Source organism: Ambystoma mexicanum, chromosome 7q (genome assembly GCF_040938575.1).
Source record: "Ambystoma mexicanum isolate Mex_15411 chromosome 7q, UKY_AmexF1_1, whole genome shotgun sequence".
Taxonomy (NCBI): domain Eukaryota; kingdom Metazoa; phylum Chordata; class Amphibia; order Caudata; family Ambystomatidae; genus Ambystoma; species Ambystoma mexicanum.
In genome coordinates, this window is record NC_090941.1 from 1,031,575,312 (window position 1) to 1,031,599,365 (window position 24,054).

Here is a 24,054-nt window from a genome sequence, read left to right on the forward strand (position 1 = left end):
TTGCCCCATTCCTGATTGTTTCCGAGTTCTTTAAAGTGCTGTCACTTTAAAGTGGCATGCCACATTCACATGGGATGTTCACCAATGTGCACTATGTTTCCAGGGCTACCATTTTACCGAGCATTTGTCACAAGAATGTAATTGCTTTTAACAATATGACTGCATATTATTGAAAGGCCAGGACTAAAATCTTTGTGGTGAGTGAGTTCAGCTGGGGTGGGCATCTGGCGACAGAGCTTAATCCTTGCTTTCACAAAATGATTGTACATACAACATAGGGAAAGAGTATTTATGCGTCAATCCAATCGATGCAAACCACAGTATGTGCACAAACTACATCTTTGTTTAAACTGCACATCACTGCCAACATCCATGGGTCATTTTCAAAACAGTTTTTTTTATTTTATTTCAATTTGTTTCCTTGCACTTATGGGCTAAGGGCATCCCTCAGACTTAAATACTAGCCTTTCTTTACCATTCACTGAACTGCACTTAACAACATTCAGAACAATTCTTAGTATATGTGGAGAAGACGAAGGATTATTCATCAAAGTAAAACAGCAATAATACGTTAGCTTTCCTTTTACCAGCATCCCAAATCTGCAGATAGCTTGAAAGTGGGCATGGATATTCATGTAACTGATTATACCTCCTGCTGTACAATGAACTGGTGCATAGATCCCCATGATATCCTATGACATCATATGTAGTCATCCATAATGTGCAAAGGCACACCTGAATACATCTTTCTAAATGATGATTCTTTGTGAGTCAATCTGTATTTTGCTCCTAAAAGCCTATCCCTTTTTGTATTTCTTGCCAGATGCAACTACAAGGAGTTCGTGGTCAGTCCTTCCGGCGCTGGCTGCACTTTGGATGCTGTTCCTGATGGGTCCTTGTTTTCCATGGTCCAATTGAAAGCCATTGTATAGGACACTCACTTCAAAGAGAAGAGCTGCAGAGTCGTGTGTAGAAGCCCTCCAATCATGCCCAGGGCTCTCCTCTGTGGTGTGGGTAGACGGGGAAACATTTACCAAGACGATGGGCCAATGCAAACCAGAACCTGCGGACAGTCCACTGGCTCCCCACCAATGCCAACGATAATGTGCCATAACCGACGAAAGGCAGCAAAACACCACAGCAACAGCAAACAACCATGCATGGCTGGAAGATCCCTGTGCCGGTCAACCTCAACCTCCAGTCACACCCTACTGCATGAATACAGCTCAAATAAGGGCATTGTGGGAGAGGGGGGTGGGGGTCAATGTAAAAATCTGGGCCCTGTGCAGCAGGTTGTCCAAGAGCACTCTCACCAAAAAAATCAGACCTCAGCTCCATCAGAACCTGAAGGCGGTCCAACCGCTCCTTCAGACTACTGCCTCTTTAGTTTTGTTAATCGAACCTTATAGAAGTGCTTTTTATTCATTCATTCAACTGAAACCTTCAATTTCCTACCTCTATCCGAGAATCACAAAGAAATAAGGAAATGGGCTTAACAGAAGACTGAAAGATTTTGTGAGTTTTGCTTACAGCCCCAAGAGGCATTTCTCCTATACCCACAATCTCTTCTGGTGAATCCCTGCTGCGTCCCCCAGAGCTGATGGTTTTTTTTTTATCATTATGGTATTCATTGAGCGTGGATCTAGCTTTGAGAAGCAACAGAGCGCTTTACAATCATAGATGAAAGAACCCGGTGAGGAAAGCAGATAAACAAGAGAACAGGGATCTAACAAGAGGGGTGGGAGAGGGCTTGCAATTTGGCAGCAAGGGATCTCCTAGCAACCGAGCAACCAGTGGTACACCTACGCACTCTCATTTCTACTTTTCTATGAATATAGGGTCTAGGTTCCTATTCCTAGCTGTGCATAAACCACTCTTATATCCGTTGTCGATATACGGATAACCCTTACAAATAAAATATATGATACAGTAAAAGCCTGATTATCCAACACCAACGAGATCGAGAATGCTGGTTAAACAGAAATGTCTGCTATCCGAGCTGTATAACAAAGATAAAAAAGGATGCATTACAAAGCTTTGCAGCCTTTTGATATGTTATTTGGCTTCAAAACCTTGTTTAACAACATTTGTTTAATAAGAACCATTACTATTATCGGCAAAGTGGGGTCCCGGTTAATAGAGAGTAACGGTTAACAAGCTGCCGTTAAGCTTTTATTGTAGTAAAACATTTCTTTTGATGTTAGAATGCACTATGTTATCTGCAATATGTACACTGTTTGCTTGGTGGTGTTGGTATAGGGCAAACCAACCGGCACCAGTACTGTGGAAACGGGTGGTGCTATCGGTATGTTATCCGACATCCACTTCAACGGTGTAGAATTTCCATGGCCCAATGCAGGACATGCAAACCTTTTGCCCAATTACTGGGTCCTAATGTTTCACAAACCCCAATGGGCTAGACTGCCTTGCTTCCCAGCCAATCAGGTTGTCAGAATTCTTCAACTAGCTGGTTAGCTGCTATGCTGGCATTCCTGGACAACTACTGGCCTTCTTTTCGTCCACCCGCTGGTGAAAAAAAAGAGAGAAATTCTACGGCACAGATGGTGAGTCTCTTGGGAGCAGAATCTGCCAATTCTGCGTTGGCCCTACAATTCTGCCTAGCTCTATCATTAAACATAGCATGACTTGGGTGCAGTAATGCTTGTAGAATTAATTTAAAGAGGCCTATCTTTAATAGATGCCTATTTAAAATATGTACTTCAGTTCACCAAGTTATTTAAACATTGGCAAGTTGACCTGCCCTAAACGGGCACAGATTTTTGTCCAAGAGTGAAATGGTATGGAGATACAGAAGATGCCCCACCACTTATGTGAGCAGCGCATCTCAATACATTGAACCTGGAAAAAAAACATGGCAGGTGGTCACAGGGGCAATGGCTTGCATGCACATGGAATCTTAACTGAGTGAAGCACAATAACACCATTTTATGAAAGGGGCACTCTGGCATATGTTAAGCTACTTTTGAAGTTGTGTATCCTACACCTAAGACAAAATGTGATAAACGGCCAGTGTATAGATCTCAGACCTGCAGTGATCACTTCATTGGTGGCCAGTTAACCAGAGGATTGATTTTAAGATCCTTTGCTTTGTGTTTAAATGTTAAAACAAACTGGCACCAACCTACCTGTCCAGGCGAATGGTCTACTACCAGCCCCTTTGTTCCCTTCGATCAGCTGACAAGTATCTACTTGTTGTCCTGCTATCTCAGTTTGTCCATAGGAGTGGCAAAGGTTTTTTCATCTATGGACCTAGGCCATGGAATTAACTTCCATTGTCCATTCAGAGCCTGATATCATTCGTCCCTTTTCAGACAGCTTCAAAAACTCATTTATTTTGTTAAAGAGGAAGTTCACTCAAAAATGTTATTGTCTCAAAAGATGGGCCATAATCAAAAATATATCTAAAAAATATTTTTAAAGAAAGTTCATAAAATTTTGAGCAAATGAGGCTCAAAGTCAAAAATTTCAAGCACTAGGAGGCATCCATTTTGTGAAATGAATCTGCCTCCTGTGCTTGTGTTAAGCTCTGCTCTCGAGGCAATAATGAAGCAAAAGCCCCCTACTGGGAGCTTTTGCTTATTACAGCCTGAGAGAAGAGAATGTAGTCAGAATCCTTCCTGCTGTGTGTTGCTGGTAAGTGCTTCTTTGTGTTTTTTTTATTATGCTTTGCCGGGCTCTCCTGAGCTGGGGGAGCCTGGTAAACTTAAAGCAAAAGTCCAGGCAATTATAAATACAACTGCATTGTATTTATGATTGCTGTAGCTTTCGTTTCATGTCGCCCGAGCCCCCCCAAGAGGGAGCCCGGGAGACTCAGAGCGAAAGTACCAGAAATGATAAATACAACATGTTGTATTTATGAATGCAGTGGCTTTTGTTTCAAGTCTCCCAGGCTCAAACCACAGCAATTATACATACAACTATGTTGTATTTATGATTGCTGTGGCATTCGTTTGAAGTCTCCCAGGCTCCGCCAAGCCGGGGGAGCCTGGGTGACTCAAAGCGAAAGTATCAGCAATTATAAATTCAACCTTGTTGTATTTATGATTGCCGTGTTTTTTTAAAATCTCCTGAGATCCCCCAAGCTGCGCCTTTTGTTTTAAGAAAGTCCATGCAGGCCCTAACGTGTTTCCGGTCAAAATTTGGCAAAAACTAGGCGGGAATAACATAGCGCCCCCCCCTGCATCAAATGCTGCTAAGCGCCCTGGAACAGGGCACCCTCCCACCGAACCTGTGCAAGGCAACTATTGTAGTTATTCCTAAACCCGACAAACCCCAGGAGTGATGTGCCTCTTACAGGCCGATCTCGTTAATTAATGGTGAAGCCAAGATCCTGGCCAAACTCCTAGCTAACCGGCTCCAACCAGTGGCAGACACTCTGATACATCCAGACCAATGTGGCTTTATGCCACACAAGTCAACTCTAATGAATCTTCGTCAGCTTCACCTGGCATTAGAACGGGCTCCTATCATCGACACTCCACTTGCCCCTTTGGCAATTGATTTTGAAAAGGCCTTTGACTCGATCCGGTGGGATAGCCTTTGGGAGATCATGAAATGCATGCGGTTTGGAGATGGTTTCCTGGGATGGGTAAAACTGCTCTATATGACTATCCAGGCAGAGGTCAAGGTGAACGGGTGGACCTCCCGATCCTTCCCCTTGGGCAGGGGTACGCAACAGGGATGGCCCCTCTCCCCCCTCCTCTTCGCCCTCACGATTGAACCACTCGCTCTATGGCTCCACCAGAGAGCGGGCAGGAAGTGATTTAGATGGCCTGAGGGACATGAAGACCGAACCTCCCTGTATGCAGACAACCTCCTGGTATACCTGGGCGAACCAGCCCGGACCTGCCCTATAGTAACTCAGATGCTCATCTATTACGGGGAGTTCACAGGATTAAGAATCAATTGGAAGAAATCCGTATTCTTCCCGGTGAAGGGTGGAGGGCAGGCCAACCCACAGGATTGCCCTTACCGAAAAGAGCAGCATGGCTTCAGGTATCTGGGAATCTGGATAACAGCAGATCTTACCAGATATGTAATGCACAATCTTCAACCGATCATCAATCGGTTTGTCAATGATATTCACCACTGGAAACTTCTGCCCCTGACCCTCATGGGTAGAGCTGCACTCTATAAATGATGGTCTTTCCAAGATTACTCTATGTCCTGCAGAATGCCCCACTGAAGATCCCTAGCTCTGAACTTAACCGGGTTGAGACCCTTCTTAGGGAATTTATATGGGGTGGAGGCCAATCATGTATAGCACTGACCACACTTCAAAGGTCGATCTGGGAGGGTGGGATAGGGCTGCCCCGCCTCCAAACCTTATACTGGGCCTCACAACTTGCGGTGGTCAACGACCTGCTTCACGGGGACCGGGAACTACCCCACATCAGGGCCGAGGTGGAGGCCATGAAGGGCACAGATCTATTACATTTATTATACCAATCCCCCCACAGACTCCCTCCGCTGACAAATATGGCACATACCACTACTATTTGGAGACATGCACACGTGTTTGTAGGATGGGAAAACAAAATAACTGCGGCACAACCCATATGCAAAATAGCAACCTAAAAGAAATCGAGAAACTCGAACCATGGCCGCGCTGGGTGAGGGCTGGGATTCTGAAAGAAGAAGACATCCTGAAGGACGGGAAACTAGCCTCGTTCGAAGACATGCAATATAAATTCCAACTCTCAGATATCGAATGGTACCACTACATGCAACTGACCCATGCCCTGAGAGCCCATATACCTGCAGAGGATACGGTCCCAGACTACGCACCGATAGAACGCAATATGCTACCAGCGCACATCCCCACCAAATGCTCATCCATCCTCTATAACCCTATCACATCCTTCGCTACCCCTGAACTAACAAGTCTAAAAACCAAATGAGAAAGAGATGTGGGAATGACCCACAGGACGAGATCCAGGTACTAATGCACCCACGGGACGTGGCTATCTCCTTTTGCTCAGGCTGGTGAAACTTAAAATCCTGCACAGAGTGTACTACCCTAGAACTACATTGTATGGCTGGAAGAGGGCAACACACCCAAACTGTCTCCGGTGTGGAGAGGAGGAAGGAACCTTCTTTCATATAATGTGGTCATGTCCCCGGATCCACACCTTCTGGTACGCTTGTTGTACTGAACTGAACAGGATACTCACTTGCACTATACAATTGGACCCAAGGGTCCTAATCCTGGGAGTACCAGACGAGAGCGATCTCAATAAATGGGAAAAGCTGCTTTTAAACACAGCAGTGGTCCTAATGAAGCACAACATTGCACATAAATGGGGAGTGCCTGAGTCCCCGACACTGGAACAGTGGGTAATGGACATGGACACATGCGCTATGATTGAACGCTGGATATATAACGCAAGAGGCTGTCCAACCAAAGCCTCTAAAATATGGGGGAGATGGGAAGAGGGTGGGCCTTAATGGCCACAGACTATGGTGATGATAACATGAATAAATACACAGAAGGTCATGGGAAATGATCTTGGTTGCTGGTGATACTAATATTAATGCTAATTTATGATTGGACATGCTGGTCCTCGAGTGCTTTTATTTTTTATTTTTGTTCCCTCGTTTTGTGGTTGTCTTGACTGTGTTATAAAACACAATAAAAATGTTTTATCAAAAAAAAGAAAGTCCATGCAATCATGAATACTTTGCCTGGCATCCGGCAGAGTATTCATAATTGCTACGACTTAAGTTTTCAGTTTCCCATGCTCGGGAAAATAGAAAAGAAATGGCCAGCGAAGTATTTATCATTGCTCTGCCTTTCATTTTATGTTTTCTGTGCTTCCCTCGGGTTGGGGAGCACAGAAAACGCAAAAATGAAAGTGAAGGTAATTAATGTGGTGGCCTCCTCTCTTTGTTTGAAGCCCTGCTCTCTGGCAGCAGTAAGCAAACGCCCCCATTAGGGGGCTTTTGCTTGATTATTGCCACCAGATCAGAGCTTAGCATGAACATAGGAGGCTGCTTCATATCACAAAATGGATGCCCCCATGTCAAAACGTTGAGCCTCATTTGCTCAAAGTTTTACATCGGAACTTTCTTTAAAAATGTCTTCTTTTGGGACAGTAAACTTGTTGAGTGAATTTCCCCTTTAAACGATATTTTCTTTTATCTCTGTTGTTTATCAGTAAAGGACTATGGGGCCTATTACAAGTATGGCGGTGTGGGAAAAGATTGGCAGTTATGGAATTATTGCAACTTTTCCTGCACCGCGATACTACGAGTATGGGACTGGAGTGGGGGATTTACCTCCATGACCATGCTGGAGGTAACTCCTCCCACTTTCTGCTGAAAATCAGCTGAATTACAGCAGCTGTAATTCCACAAGCAGTAATTGCGACAAAAATGCCCCATACAGTCCAGTGGACTCTCAAAAAATGGGGATTAACTCTGCCACCACCACTTGTTATCTGGCGGTAATTCCACTGGACCAATTGGCATAACAATAATTCCAATGGGCGGGATTCCGATGGATTTACTGTCGGAATACCGCCCAATTCATAATAAGGCACTACGGTTTTTGCCTGGATGACAACCTAGTAACATCTGTGCTTGCATGTAGTTTATTCTGCTTAAACGTGATAGAAATACATAAAATACTTTGAAATACAATACAATTGTGATCGAGGCATCTGTTGTACCTGTTGCTTCCACAGATTTTTGTCGTGCTACAGACACATCAAGCAGTGATATTTTCAGAAAGTATGTAAAACATGTATAAATGAGTGTGGGTTTTCAATAGCCTTTTATTAAAGCCAATGTTGCTCCTTCATGTTGTGTGTTGGCACTCTTTCCACTGGCCTATTATTCAGCCACCCTGGGTGGACAGATGTTTGCTAGGCATCACTAGGAGAGGTCACAACGTGCTACAATGAAGGGAAGCACCCTGAGTGGCTAGCATTCTCCCTAATCCTCATATTGACAGAAAAACTCCCTAAGCTTGAAACATTACCACAAACCCCAGGTGTGGGCCTAATTTGAAAGTTTCTTTTAGAGAGCGCATAGAGGTGTTGGTCTCTTAGCACTGTGGACAATGTAGGGTAAGTAATGGCAGAGGATTTTCGGTTCCGGCTTTAAGGACTGTATGAAACTGCAGATGGTTGTCCATGCGTCTAACAGTCATCAACACCCCTGAAATGTGAAGCAAGTTAGCGATTGGACAATCTGTGAGCTCTAAAAACCGGGAGAGCCTCCGATTGTTTACTGCATCACAGAGCTCTCACTCTCTGCACTCGGAGCTGCCTTTACTCAGCGCCACTTTCCTCCCACTCTGACCCGCCGCAGCGCTATTCCTCCGGGCCCCTGGAACATCGCCGTTCCTTCTCCCTCCTGGCTGTCAGTGCCCCATGCTAGAGGCCACTCTTCAGCTTGCTGTGTCTCCCTTCTCACTTGCCACTTCCTTCCTCTTCCGTCACCGGCTTCCGGTCTCGTGCGGGGCCAGCGACTATCAGCAGCCCTGCCTCCTCTTCTGCGGGCACCCTCTCCTGGCACTCCCGCACCGCTTGATATTAGAACCCACAAAATGCTACAGAATACACAACCTGCCCCAGGTTCATTAATTGACTTATAACAATCCTTCATTGGGCTACATTGGGTGGTAATGACCCTGAACCCACGTTAACCCCCTTGCAGGAAGGCTTCTGGTCATTACCACTCGGTTTAGCCCATGTGATTGTGCAAAGGTTAATCAGAGCATGTTTTCTTCTCATTAGAAAGTGCAGAATGCAGATAATACACACTAGCAGAATCCTGCATTCCGCTAGTGGTTCCCTTGTATTTGCACCCAGAGCATACTCAGTGAGATGTAATTTCCTTAAAAGCCAATGCATTTTTGTATTGAGAGGCGCAATTTTAAATGAACAGGAATTTGGTGCAATTTCAATGCAGAATTGTTTTTGGAAAATTAAACACCATTAAATAGAATCCTTGGGTTATGCCGGTGTACAGTCATCCAAACCATACTGTAAGTCATGACAAATGTTGGGAAGGAGAGAGGGTCTTCCCACCCCATAAGCGATTCTGAATGTAAACCGCACATCAAGGGAGCAAGAGGTAGGGGAGGTGTATGCAAAAGAGAGTGTATGATTGCCTAGTGCATGCATTAGGAGCTATATAAAAGAGGCGAGAGTAGGCGCCATCTTCGTTATTTGCAGCTAAAGGCACCAAACATGTTACTAAGAGATTTGCATGGCCCACATAGACATAACCCCCACCACGAGTAAGCTTTAGCGGGTTACAAGCTTGCCATTGTCTCAGAGGCTGTAGTTCTTTCAGCCCTCGGAAAGAATGTGCTCTGAAAGGCCACGAGGAGGGGACAGAGCAGATCCTGGCAGTTATCATTCCACGATAAAGACAGCATGACCCCTCAGCGCCAACACCCAACATGTTAAAGTTAAAGCCCCCCAATGCTTTGATCGCAAGACCCACACATAACACATTGCCAGCCAGACCCAGACCACCGGCCATAAAGCTTTAAGACCCCTGATCGATCAGAAAGATCAGAAAGCAAGCCTATCTTGCCTTCACAATTGGGTCAAGTGATTTGTGCTGCGAGGGGCCAAGGAGGGATGACATTATAGTCCAAAAAGTGATGGTGGAGAACCATGGAGGCTGCTGGCACATCTGGGAGCGAGTGAAGTATATAAGTTGGTATGACCTTGGCTCTCCCCTTGGGCCCATCTCTGTGTCTGCCAGGTGCACCACTACAATGAAAAAGTAGCATTTTAAAAAAAAATGTAATTGCTTGTTCGGCCTGTTTTATCGTGGATGACGAGCCCAGCAGCACCCACATGGAAAAAGACGGACGAGAAGACTGGGACCAATGGCCTAGTATCGCCTATGGAGTGGGCTGCCCATGTATAGGGTAACTCCAACCAGCCTTGCAGGTTTTTACTATATACAGTGATGACATCAGGTGTCCATTTAACTTGCATGTCACCAATTTGGCACAACGTTGGGCCGAAGTAGAGTTCTTTGCTGATGCATTTTGTATTTTATAGAAATCAATACTTGTTATCCTTGCAAGTGGTGACTTGGGTCTTTTTCCCTAGCGGGTTGTATTTTTATGGAGTGAGCGTGCAGGGGTGTGCTATTGTTTGGTGAACATGACGTGATCCCTGCGACCCCCATGCAGTCGTAGGCTTTCAGGCCACTTCTCTGAAGGGGCCGTGCCCACCTGCAGCGACCAGTCTTAGACGCGTCATTCCCAGAGGTGTGCAGGAGCCGTTTTTACAGAATTCCTGTCTACTCCTTGAAGTGGGGCACGGCTCCGAGAGGAGTGCAAGCAATTGCTGGAACCCTTTGACTGAGGATTCCGGGTGAACAAGCATATATAAGTATATCCTTGCAAGTGATAACAAGTAGGAGAACAGTGCGTGTGCATGAAAGACAGGATTGTCTGAATAAGGGAAGGGAATGTGTGATTTTGTGGTAAAGGAGGATGTGGGTGTTTTTCATTTATTACATTTTGTTAAGAGGAAATTTACAGAAGGAAAATAAAAGAGTGTAGGGAGCCTTCCCGGGTCGGTGGAGATGATGGTACCATTTATTTTGTGAACACAGAGGTAAACAAGTAGGAGCTCTGCATAATAAGTGGGCTCTGACATAGTAGTATGTGTTGTTTAAGTGGTGGTTTAGTGTAGGGAGATTCCGATTTGTAAGGTGTGAAGGCCCCAAGAGGGGCGTTGTCAATAGAGTATTTTAAGTATGTTAAGAGAGTGTGGTGTGGTGTTGGTTGTGAGAGACGGGGAGGGTAGGGACCTTTGACTGGGGGCGACGGGGAGGAGGGGACAGGAAACTGGTTTTGACTTTGAAAACTACAGTGTGCAAGCATAAGCTTAGGAAGTTTGAGCACACTCGAATGGAAGGAGAAACCATGCTAGAATACTTGCATAGTGCGCTTCCACTTTACAGGGACAGAATTGAGAAGTACCACAAACAGTGGGTGTTGGAGACATGAGGGGGGATGCCCCGCTCCTGGCCAGAGCAGGGCACCCATAATAAGGGAATACTGGAACACATGAGTACATTTTTAGCGGCGAAGTATAAAGGAAAACAATTGCAGACGAGGAAAGAGATTTTAGATCTCTGTGAAATTATTGAGGACATAGAGGACCCTGCCGAGGGAGGAGATTAAGAGCAGCGCAGACAGAACAAGGAGTAAAAGAAAGCGGACTAGATGAATGGCAGTCTGGGGACAGTTTATTTAGGTTTGACAGTGTGGCCATAAAGATGTGCATGTTCAGACAAAGGAAGGTAAGGGCGGGCGATTAGGGAGCGCAGGATATGGAACAGTAAGGTCGGAGAGGGAAAAAATTGAGAGATTAAGAATGGGAACAAGAAGAGGAGGGTGAGGGTGCGGAATGAGAGGCTAAGAGGCAGGTTTGGCCGCCGAGGGGCAGTGGCAAGTAAGAAGGGAAGTGCAGGAAGGAAAAGGGACAAAGGGGTGGGCACACAGATGTCACTATTACACAAGCGCCTGGAAAGAGCACACTATGCGCCCTGGGCACAAACGATAAAAAAATAACTTGATCAAGGTGCTCCCACATTCGAAAAACAGATGGCAGGCATCCCTTTAGCAGTAGGGGATATGAAAAGCTTGTTGGTAGCAATTGTTGGTGACCAGGCAGGTGATATATGGGTCAAGGCAGGATACCCGGGAGTGAAATTGGAAAACAATGCACACAATGGGGCATCTTTCAACAATCTTAGGGCACAAGTGTGCAATGTGCTGCAGCAAACTTATCTGACACCCCAGGAATACAGTCTATTATGCAATGTCCTATGGGAGAGGATGAGGACCCTGCTCAGTACATTATTAAGCTGCAAGAGATATGGAGGGCGGAGATGGGGGACCAGTGGGACCGATCAGTTACTCTTTTCTACTTTGTCATCACACAGGGTTTACCCAAAGAGGTACAGAAGGTGCTCGACAAAATAGTGGGCATTGAAACAAAAGGGTAGGAGATTCAGACGATAATAGTACATCATTGCAAAAGTATTAAGGAGTGCGAAAAGGAAGCAGCACAGTGGATACAGGCAGAGGAAGCGAGATTAGTACAGAAAAAGCTAGCTAAAATAGCTGTAGAAGGGGTGGCGCCCACACCTGCACCGATAGAAACGACATGGAGCATACAAGTGCCTGCAGCCGTGAGAATAGCTGCATTCTGGCCTGGTGGATAACAAGGACAGTGGGGAGACGTACCTCAGTACCCCTCCCCAGGGTGGCAACAAGGATGTCAGCAGCAGGGGAGGGGTGGCTTCAGAGGAGGAAGGGGAGGATTTGGTGGAATGGGACCTAGGGGAGCAGGCATGGGTCCTCCGCAATCTTGTAGTTGAGGAAAGTGGGGACATTTTGCAAGGGAGTGTATATGCAGATAGGGGCGTGAAACGGCTCCTATACCAATTATCATCCACCAGCCCAGCCCCAACCACAGGTACCAACACCGAGGGAGACAGCCATTCCCTCTGAAATACACCAAGCGTATACCCACCTCGACCACCAGGTGCACAAGGGCATAAGCCACAAATGCAGCAGCAACCAGCGCCCCAACAGCTTGCCATGTACGGGAGTAGCATGCCAACAGCTAACATGGTGCTGTACAGCACCGTCAGAGGAGTGAGTGTGATGGGCCAAACCCTTCCATGTTTCCAGAGACTAACACATACCCAGGACAGCCCACAGAAAGCTCTCGCATGCCCAGTTCTATCCATGACAGTCCACCCTTACGAGGAACCCTTGGTGGGCGCTGCAATAGTGTTAAGGTATGTATCACGGGTATGCTGCGTACCTGTTTGCCTGGTTGAAGATCTTGAATTGGCTGCCAGACTGTCTGCTGTACCCTGGCATAGGTATGATGCAGAGAACCGGCCCGACTTCAACCCAAGATAAACACTGGGCGGAAGGTGAACCAACTCCTAACGTCACGATGCGCTCTCCCCTGATTTTCGTGACGTCAGGACAGTGCAAGCAATGGCAGGGGGAGCGTTGCGTATTGGCAGTCCACAAGTAGACATGGAAGGACCTGGTTGAAGATCCAACAGGGAAGGAAGTCGTTGGAGAGTCTTATCCACTGAACAGATGAAAGTTGCAGGCAGGAGAAGTAGATGATCTGGAGTCTCTCAAAGGGGTAGATGGCAGGTGAGAAGGCAGGCCAGACAGAGACACAGAGGCAAAGAGGTCCAGGGAGAAGACCAGGGAGAAAACAGGAAGGAAGACTACCCAGGTCTGGCAAGGATCCAAGGAGGTACTAACTCAAGGCACAGGAAGGGAAGACCCCAAATAAAGAGCGCAGGGCAGGGACCACAAGGCAGGAACCTAACGAAGGACAAGGAGGCAAGGAATCACAGGGCAGGAACCAGGGGAACCGAACAGGAGCAGGAATAAAGCAGGCAAAAAGGTTGAGGAGCGAAAACACGATCAGGGCACTAACCACATTGAGACGTGATTAGAAGACAGCTTCCACCCCTCTTATAGGGCCACCAGCACCTGGGAGGCTTGGAACGCAAGCCACTTCATTCCCAGGTGCTTGTGAGCCCAGAAAAAGGCTTGAGGAGCAAGCTTCCATTGCTCCGAGCGCCCAGCCAACCACGCATGCGTGGAAGCAAAAACACGGTCACCCACGCATGCGCAGGGGAGCGCGATCCTGAACTCTGGGAGCCCCCTGAAGCGTGAAGCCCCAAACATGAAAGCGCGGGTAGACCCGCCTGGAAGATGCCCGTCGGTCGGGAATGGAAAACCCTGGTCTCCTAGTAAGTGGTGTGACACTATGACCCCTCCCAGAAAGACCCAAGGTCCCAGGTTTCCAGAGAAACCAACGGTAAAATTTGCGAACAAGACGGGAGCATGCACTGCAAGGTTTACAAGTGCGATCGCAAGCTGGGTACCCCTTCCAATCCACCAAAAGGTGAAGCACTCCTCGACGTATGCGCGAATCACTTATTTCCTGGACCTCAAATTCGGGAATCCCGCATACCTGGATAGAAGCTGGATGAGGGCTGGTACTTCCGAAATTGTCGGCCACATAAGGCTTCAAAAGGGAGACATGAAAAACTGGGTACCTGCCAAGAAGGGGGCAACTGTAGACGAAAGGCCACAGTGGACAGACATTTGATGATCTTAAATGGACCAAAATTACAGGGAGCCAGTTTGACAGGTAGATTACGAACTGGCAGGTTTTTCAATGATAACCAAACCCGATCTCCCACCTGGAAATCAGTTTCTGGGGTCCGACCCCTGTCGGCCTGCCTCTTCATGCGCTCCCATGCCTCTGTCAAGGCCCCACGTGCCAACTCATGTTGTCTCTGTATGGTAGTGACCAATTGATCAGCAGATGGAACCGCACTGGCTAACACGGGACGAAAAGGCATCATCTTGGGATGTTGTCCTGTGGAACAGTAGAATGAACTGACTCCAATGGAGGCATAAATGGTGTTGTTGGAGAAAGCCTCAGCCAGGTCCAGATATGATTTCCAGTTGCTTTGAGTGGCATTTGTATAGCATCGAAGATAGTCCTCCAAAGTCTGGTTTGTTTTCTCGGTTTGGCCGTTGGTTTGTGGATGGTAACCGGAACTCAATGCCCTGCGAATGCCGAGATGACCACACAATTTACTCCAAAAGGAAGAAAGGAACTGAGAACCCCAATCTGAAATGATTTTGTTCTGGCAATCCATGTAGCCGGTACACATTGTGCAAAAAAGGCCAAAGCTATCTGAGTACCAGTGGGTATCTTGATAAAAGGAACGAAATGGGCAGTCTTAGTAAAACAATCCGCTATTACCATTATGCAAGTATACCCTTCTGAAGGTGGTAATTTGACTATGAAGTCGGTGGCGATGGTGTGTCATGGATGTGGTGGTGTTTCAGTGGGATGTAAGAACCCCAAGGGCCTCCTACCAAGGATTCTTGGTCTGGGCGCAGACTGGACAACTCTCCACGTAGGCTTTGATTTCTTTAACCCAACCAGGCTACCAAAACTGTCTAGATATCAGTTCCTGTGTGGTTCTGATGCCACGATGCCCACCGATATGTGAATCATGGAAGCCATGAAGTATGTTAGCACGGAGAGTACCCCTGGGAATGTATAATCTTTTCTGAAAGAAAAGTAAACTATTGCGTTCCAAGACACATGCTGCTCGTTTAAGAAGAGCTACTCATCCTGGATCTGTTAGGGTCTCATTCAGAATGGTCTGAAGATGAGGTGACAACGTCAACAAAACATGTTTAGGTGAAATCAAAGGCAGATCCTGATTGGGGTTTTCCTCCTCCTTTTCCAGAGAACGCGACAAGGCATCTGCTTTTAAATTGGAAGTACTAGGAATGTATGTTATGTGGAACACATAAGGGGAGAAGAAGAAAGCCCACCGGGCCTGGCGGGGAGTATGACATTTCAAAGAATGTAGATACTGCAAGTTACGATGACCAGTGCGTACTTCCACCGGAAAACGACCCCCAAGTAAGTGGTGTCTCCATTCTTCAAATGCTGTCTTTATGGCCAATAACTCCCTTTCAATAACCGCGTAATTTCTTTCGCTGGAAGAAAGTTTGTGGGAGTAGTTGGCCACTGGATGTGCGATGGAAGTGTCAGGGTCTTTTTGCAGGAGAACGCCCCCTCCAGCAAAATCCAAGGTGTCAGCCTCAACAATATAAGGCAACTCGTCGTGTGGGTGACGCAGAATGGGAGCCGTACTGAAGGCAGTTTTCAGAGAGTCGAAAGCTAAAGAGGCCTGTGAATCCCAATGGTACGCCACCTTGTTGCTGGTCAATCTTGTGAGAGGTGCCGTAACATGAGAGAAGAACGTTGCCATTCTTCATCCTACCAACACCAATGCAGAAACACCACAACCAGACAACTACAGGCCAGAACAGTGAATAACCACAAAAAGAATCACACCCAGAGAATCCACAGTAACTTAATAAACGCAAGGTTAATGTCCAAACATTCAACGGAAATATACAACCTCCTATCAGAAGGAGGCATAGACATCCTATTTGTAACCGAAACATGGCTAGACGACAACTACAAGATCACCCTCAACAACTGCCTGCCTGAAGACTTCAAATGAATCCAAGCAAACCGAAAATCCAAAAGGGGGTGGGGGGACTAGCGATCATCCACAAGGAACAACTGGCCATCAAATTGGAAGATTCACTAAACATTGATAAATGCAAAACCTTAATACTACGGCTATCAGTAAACCCCAAAACTAACCTGAAATTCATACTGATATACAGACCACCAACCTATGATGCGAACTTCATAGACGCATTCAAGGAAGCAATCACCATCCTAGCCATCAAGTACAATCATCTGATCATCCTCAGAGACTTCAACATCTGGTTCGACGAAGAAACCACAACCACACAAAAATCCATAACTGCCCAACTAGCAACCATGAACCTAAGCAACTAGTCAAAGGAGCAACACACTCAGCAGGGCACACTCCTGACGCAATCTTCGCCAACAAGGATCTCATCACCACGGCACCCACCATTTCAAATACTCTGGAGCGACCACCTCATCATTCCATTCATAATCACAACGGCCGCACCAAAAAAAAGCAACAAGAAAAACCACCGGTCATGATGAAAAAAAACTGGAGAACCATAAAAAACTCCAACCTAACCAAGCTCCTAGAACTCAGCAAACCACAAGCATCAACCATGGAAGAAGCAGACCTAGACAGAAAAAGTTGCCCTGCTCCACATCTGGATCGCAACAACTCTAGACAACATCGCCAAAGAAAAGCCCTTCACCCCATCACATAAGAAAACAACAGCAAAATGGTTCACCCCTCTACTCAACACCATGAAAAGAGAAAACCAAAAACTAGAATCTGAATGGAGGACGAACAACACAACTGCAAACAAATTGAAATTCCTGCAACAGATCCGCTCATATAAAAAGGAAATACAAAAGCGAAGAGGAAACATTACGACAACCGAATCTTCAGAGCACCAAACGCACAAAAAGAACTCTTCAAAATCGTAAACGAAATTAAAAAAAACACTGGGTTGCAACAACACACCAATTCCATCAATGAAACTTTGCGATGACCTAGGAGACCACTTCAAGAATAAAATAACCTCCATCCAACACACCATACAAAACAGACCAAGCAATCACAGCTCAAACCACAGCGACACCGACGAGGAACATCCAAACAAGTTACGAAGCTTCCCAGAAATATTAGTTGAGGCTCTCGTCAAACCGGTAAACCAAAGCAACAAATCAGGCTCTCCTGAAGACCCTTGCCCCCTGGACATATACAAAACAATCCTCAAACAAGGAACCCCCTTGCAATACCACAGGAATCTCCTCAACCTCTCTATCTCAACAGGTAAAGTTCCACAGGCCTTCAAATCAGCATACATCAAACTGCTACTCAAAGACACAACAGGAAACGTAGAGGACTTATCCAACTACAGACCCATCTCTGATATACCCTACATAGCCAAATAGCTAGGAACATACGTCTACAAAATAACCCAAGAATTTGTAGAAGAGCACTGCCTACTAGACCAGGCTCAAGTTGGTTTCAGACCAATGAGAGGAACAGAATCAGCTCTCCTCTCAATATGGGACGACCTAAAAAACAACGCAGACTCTGACAACAGCACCGCCCTGATTCTCCTTGATCTGTCCGTAGCTTTCGACACTGTCAACCACGACATCCTCATAAAGAGACTAGAAGGACTAGGGATAACAGACACCGCTCTACTATGGATCAAATCCTTCCTAACAAACAGAACCGAAACCGTGTGGATGAAACCTTTTAAATCCAAACCTAGAGAATCCACGTGCGGAGTACAACAAGGATCATCCTTCTCGCGGCTTCTATTCAACATCTATATGTATTAATCAAACTCATCAAAAAATACGGGCTCACATGCTACAACTACACCGACGATACTCAAATAATCTTCAACATACAAGACACCCGAGAAGAAAATACCACACTAGAGAATTGCCTTTGTGAGATATTCAACTGGATGAACCTCAACCACCTCAAAATCAACCCAGGCAAAACAGAGATAATGATTGTTTCAAAAAAGGGAGGAGACATCAGCTACATCCCCTGGCCAAGAGAGCTCAGCACCACACCAGAACCATCATCGACTGTAAAAAACCTAGGGGTCCTGATGGATAACAACCTCACTCTAGAGCCACAAGTAAACTCTCTACTCAAGAAATGTTTTGTCCTCCTGTGAGCAGCAAAAAGGATCCTACCGTTCCTGTTGTTCGCCAACAAAACACTTACCATCATCGCTCTGATCATGTCCAGACTAGACTACGCCAATAGCCTATACCTGGGCATGCCCAAACAACTTCTAAAAAAACTACGACGCATACAAAATGCAGCAGCCAGACTCCTCTTCAAGGTACCAAGAAGAGAACACATCACACCTGGTTAATAATACTACACTGGCTATCATTAAAACAGCGAAGAAAGTTCAAGTACATGTGCATCACACATAGGGCAATACACAAACAAGGCGCAGAATTCCTAAGCAATAAACTACGCCTACATCAACCGACAAGAACACTGAGATCAAGCACCTATATCCGCCTGGAACCAAAACCCTATAACAGAAGAAAACTCGGGGGATCCTCCTTCTCTCACCAGGCACCGAAAACCTGGAATGGCCTACCTAAGAATATACGAAACACAACAAACCACGTAGCATTCAGGAAACTCCTCGAATCATGGTTCTTCACAGCGTAACCACAACAATGATGCACTAGAACCCCACCCCATTAAAACAACAACGAAAATAACACCAACCTCGGCCACTCTCAAATGGACAGACACTGAACCCAAAGAACCAACCACATGACAGACCATAAAATACATGGGAAATAGCCACAAAGGAGGCCTCCAGAGACTGAACACATAATCAGACCCAGACGAAAGCCCTAAATGACCCACCCACTTCCCCCGGACGTACCATATCCAAACCAGCAGACGCATTTAAACAGAAAGTTTTAGAGGAGTCCACCACACCAGCCCAGCACCCAAGGAGGAGAGTAGACACCCAACCCACACTTGGCAATCCATCGGCATTAGAACACCTACAGAGCTGGCTAGAATAGAACAGTGGACTTTTGTTAACCTTCATACTACCGACTAACAAAAAACGCAGCATTTCTGCAGACTTAACTCACTCAAAAACTCACACGACCGTCTCTCGCACAACAAACCGCACGCACTTCACAACACCGCAACAACACATAAGCAACACCAACAGCACGAGGACTGACACCGATCCAATACTCGCACCGAAGCTCAGCACCCGGTGTATACCGAGTTGAAGCTGCCAACAGAATACCATTCCTCTCACTATCCTACTCCCGCTTCACATACTAACCCATCCCACCTTCTCATTTGCAGATCTGAGAGCGACCATCTACCAATCATTCTGAGCCTTGATGTAGAGCAGCCCGTTTTTGGAGATCACACGACTGGTACGATCATGGTTAACAAAGCATTGACCCGAGTGTTGTGGCCCTTTGCAAAAATAGCGCAGCAGTCATTGCTCACAAGGTATTTAAGGACTTTATACCGCCTGAGCAAATCCCTCCACCTGTTTCAAATTGGCAGCAGGGTTCCTCTGACATAATCAAATATGGGGAGTGCGTAGCACTCATTAATGCGAGTATTTTTCTGCAAACTGTCGGAAACCATAGGAGGGCAACTAGACCAAATACATTTTACAAGCACGGTTTATGACAAGACAGTTAGGGATACAAAAGATCTACCCAGAGAGAACTACGAAGTCTGGCCAACACTGATCCGGACCAAGCTCAATACACCATTGGTCAAAGGTTGATTCGGGCCAAATACACTAAATTGCTTTGATCACATAGCTATTGGAAAAAATGCCAATGGTGGAAAGACTTGTTGTTAACATCACGATTAAATGACGCACGTAAATTCTGGCACATCATTAATGGCGATAATTTCTCTCGCTCAGATATTAATAGAGTTTCTGAATCCGAGTGGGTAGCATACATTACTGACATTCTTGGTGGTGCTCATCTGGAGCAAACACGCATTTTTAACCCGCATGGGGTATGGAAGTTTAAAAAGAATAAGGCTGAAGTTGTTAAATTACTTAATTCTAGTAAGTCACCCCGGCCCAGATGGCTTGTGCAATTTGCTGATCAAGGAGGATGCCCCTATGTGGGCTGGAGTTTTGCATCACCTTTCTTCTTGCATTGCTGTTACCCAAAGTCTTCCGTAGTCATGGCATGACAGCCTTTTAGCCCCCATACACAAGAAAGGACCCCACACTGACCCTCACAATTACTGCCTTCTGTCAATGCTGGATGTTCCAGCACAGGTATTTGCCAGGGTCCTTCTTGAGGAATTGACTTGCTGGGCTGAGGATGCAAACATAATTCCCTGTTGACTACCACTAGTCTGCAATCATGGCAGACATGTAAAAGTCCAGTTTATGAAGCTTTTGTTGAATATAGTGCCGCCTTTGACATAGTTGACCGAGCAAGGTTGTTGGGGGATCCCAGCTGGTCTACTTTGCATGATAATGATGGTTCATGATGAGACAAAGGTCAACGTATGGCTAGAGGCCAATGGAGGTACTTCGGGTTGGATTAACACACCTATTGGGCTTAAGCAAGGGTGCATTCTGGCCCCCATGCTATTTAATCTTTATCTTGCAGACATGGAGAGGGCTCTGGTTGGCTCGAAGTCTACTCCCCCTACAATTGGAGTTGAAGCATTGGAATGGATGGGCTATGCTGACGACATTGTACTTTGGGATCTCACCCCTGGAGGACTCCAAATAACACTTGACAATCTTAATACAAACTCCCTGGCCAACTCACTTAAGGTGAATATTGCTAAAACGAAGATCATGGTGTTTGATTTCCAATGCAAATGAGCGTCACATATTGGTTGGAATCTGCTTGGAGTTCCCATTGAGGTGGCCACTGAGTACAGATATCTCAGTATTAATTTTAACTCCAAGCTTACTAGCATCACTCATCTGAATGAACTCAAAGTCTGTGCAGCACAAATACTAGGGGGAATATCCTCCCTTGCTCGCAAGAGAGGTGGGTACTCTGTGGGTATCTTGGTCAAATTGTATGCTGCGAAAATGTTATCCATCATTGCCTATGCAGCGGAGGCATGGCCATTGGACTCACTGGAGATTATCTCCAAACTTGAAATTTCAATTTTAAAAAGTATTTTCATACTACCCTTGTACGTTTCGCCAGAAATGTTTCTCTTGGAGTTTGATATTTTCACCTTTAGAGAATGCATTCTGCTAAATTGCTCGATGCTGTATTGGAAATTGTTAGACGCTCAATCAGGAGAACAGCTGAAACGTGGCCTAAAAGATCTGAGAGTGACCCTCATGTTATGAATTTGTATCCCTTTAAAAGAATGTTGAGGGAAACACTGAAAGCCTATATACATGACCATCTAATTTTCAACTTGGCTTCTATATCTTCCGCTGAATGGTCTATTCCATATATATCTGTTAGATTGATTGTCCCACCTTATATTCAGAATTTTATTGGCAACCATCTGGTATGGGATTATATGCGTCTACAATTCAACGCAGTTAAAACTTTTGAGATCACCGGGGGATGGCTCAAGATCCCTAGAAGAAGCAGATTTTGCCGCATTTGTGGGGAGTCTGAATTGGAATCCGTTCGCCATCTACTCTTTATGTGTCATGCAATTGCTGATTTACGAGCAAAGATGATTAGAGCGGGTGGTTTTGGTAAATCGACCTCAGTGGATTCTCTTTGGAAAAAGTTCATGTCTGGAACAAGTGAGGCGTGCATTATTTATTTCACCTTATTGTGGAAAAAGATCTCTGAGATAATGATGATGTGAGCTGCATACTTCACTTACAGATTTATGCGATCAGTTGATTTTAATTGTAGGTGGAAATATTTTTAGATAACATTGATTTTAAAGATGTAAAGTGGTTGTTTTGAAATAATGAATGAAGATTATATGAAGTGAAATGTATTTAAAGTTATTAATAATGTATAATACTAAATATATTTTTTTTTAAAACATTAAAAATGCACCTCGCAGTACCACAGAACACAGTACCCAGACAGATGACCCAAACAAACCCTGCATGATCAGCATTGAACACAGTTTGCACCCCTGTGGCACTACCACTACACCCCCACCAGATCCTGAGAACTATACCAAGCACTGGGTTGATTTAGCTGGAGATGGAGAATGTATATATATGACTTGCACACCCGAAGAGTATTCCCAGTCTGGAGCAAGTTTGCGTAATGTGTGTAGAGCATGAGTTCCAAAGATGGGATTGCAACCACATTTGGAAGCAGAACAGTTAGAAAGAGCACAGATACTCGAAGAGAATGATTGATTATTGGGGAATAAACGGGTGCAACAATATGGAGGAATTTGTTAATGTAGAATTGACAAAAGGGGGGGATGTTGGGAAGGAGAGAGGGTTTTCCCACACCCCTAAGCGATTCCAAATGAGAAGCAAACTGTAGACCACACACCAAGGGAACAGGGGGTAGTGAGGTGTATACACAAGAGAGTGTACGATTGTGTAGTGCATGCATTAGGAGCAATATAATAGAGGTGAGTGTAAACGCCATCTTGGTTATTTGCAGCCATTTTTTGTTATTGTGCTCAAGCACAGCGAAAGGCACCAAACGTGTTAGTAATTGATTTGCATGGCCCACATAGACATAACCCCCACCACCAGTAAGCTTCGGCGGGTTACAAGCCTGCCATTGTCTCAGAGACTGTAGGCATTCGCGCCCCAGAAAGAATGTGCTTTGCAAGACCACAAGGAGGGGGCAGAGCACATCATGGCAGTTACCATTCCACGATACAGACAGCATGACCCCTCAGCACCAACACCCCACACATTAGAGTTACAGCCCCCCAATGCATTGATCGCAAGACCCCCATATACCACAGTGCCAGCTAGACCTAGAACACAGGCCATAAAGGTGGAAGACCCCTGATCGATCAGAAAGCAAGGCTATCTTGCCTTCACAATTGGGTCATGTGATTTGTGATGTGAGGTGCCAAGCAGGATGAAATTATAGTCCAAGAAGTGAGGGGGGAGAACCTTGGAGGCTGCTGGCACATCTGGGAGCGAGTGAAGTATGTAAGTTGGTATGTCCTTGGCTCCCCCCAGGCCCATCTCTGTGTCTGTAAGGTGCACCACTACAGGGATAAAATAGCATTGTTTTTTAAACAAATAATTTCTAGTTAGGCCTGTTTTATGGATGACGAGCCCAGCAGCATGAACGTGGACGGAGATGGATGAGAAGACTTGGATCAATGACCTAGTTTTCCGTATGGAGTGGACCAACAATGTATAGGGTGACTTCAACCAGCGTTGCAGGTTTTTACTGTATATAATGTCGACAGTGATGATGTCAGGCATCCTTTTAACTTGCTACACATCCCCAATTTGGCAGAACGTTCAGCGGTAGCAGAGTTCTTTGCTGATGCATTTGTATTTTATAGAAATAAATACTTGTTAACCTTGCAAGCAGTGAATTGGGCCTTTTTCCCTAGCGGGTTGTATTTTTTCTGGAGTGAGCATGAAGGGGTGTGCCTTCAGATACTATTGTCTGACATTATATCAGGCAAATTTGTGGCCATTGTGAATCTAGACATACATTATATGTTTTCAAAAACTGAAATTAACAGAGCAAATTTGTTTTGTCCATAGAGAATCGTGCAAAGGGCCTGATTCAAAGAGCGTTTTCCAATCGGATTGCACCATTATAAATGTGTTCTGTGAATCAGGCCCAAAGTGTTGGCCCCCTGCAGTCCCTTACTTTGAAAAGCACAGCCACACCTTTGAGTAATGTGATGTGGAATGGGTGTTTTAACATTGCATATTTTACTGGAGAAGATTACAAGTTCAGACCAAACTTGTAGCGCTGAAGGCACACTCAGTAGGAATAGATTGAAAACTACACACATGCAGAGTGAACGTTGCACACATATATAAAT

General features: G+C 45.5%; 1 protein-coding gene across 1 annotated transcript in view; it reads left to right on the forward strand.

The window, feature by feature from the left end:
- LOC138528565 (erythroblast NAD(P)(+)--arginine ADP-ribosyltransferase-like) overlaps positions 1-7,820 on the forward strand; it is a 175,549-nt gene extending 167,729 nt beyond the window's left edge. The window contains exon 5 of the mRNA XM_069640335.1: positions 824-7,820. Coding sequence (XP_069496436.1) covers positions 824-918 — 95 coding nt within the window. The 3' untranslated portion in view covers positions 919-7,820. The remainder of the gene's footprint in view (positions 1-823) is intronic.
- The last annotated feature ends 16,234 nt before the right edge of the window (positions 7,821-24,054 follow it).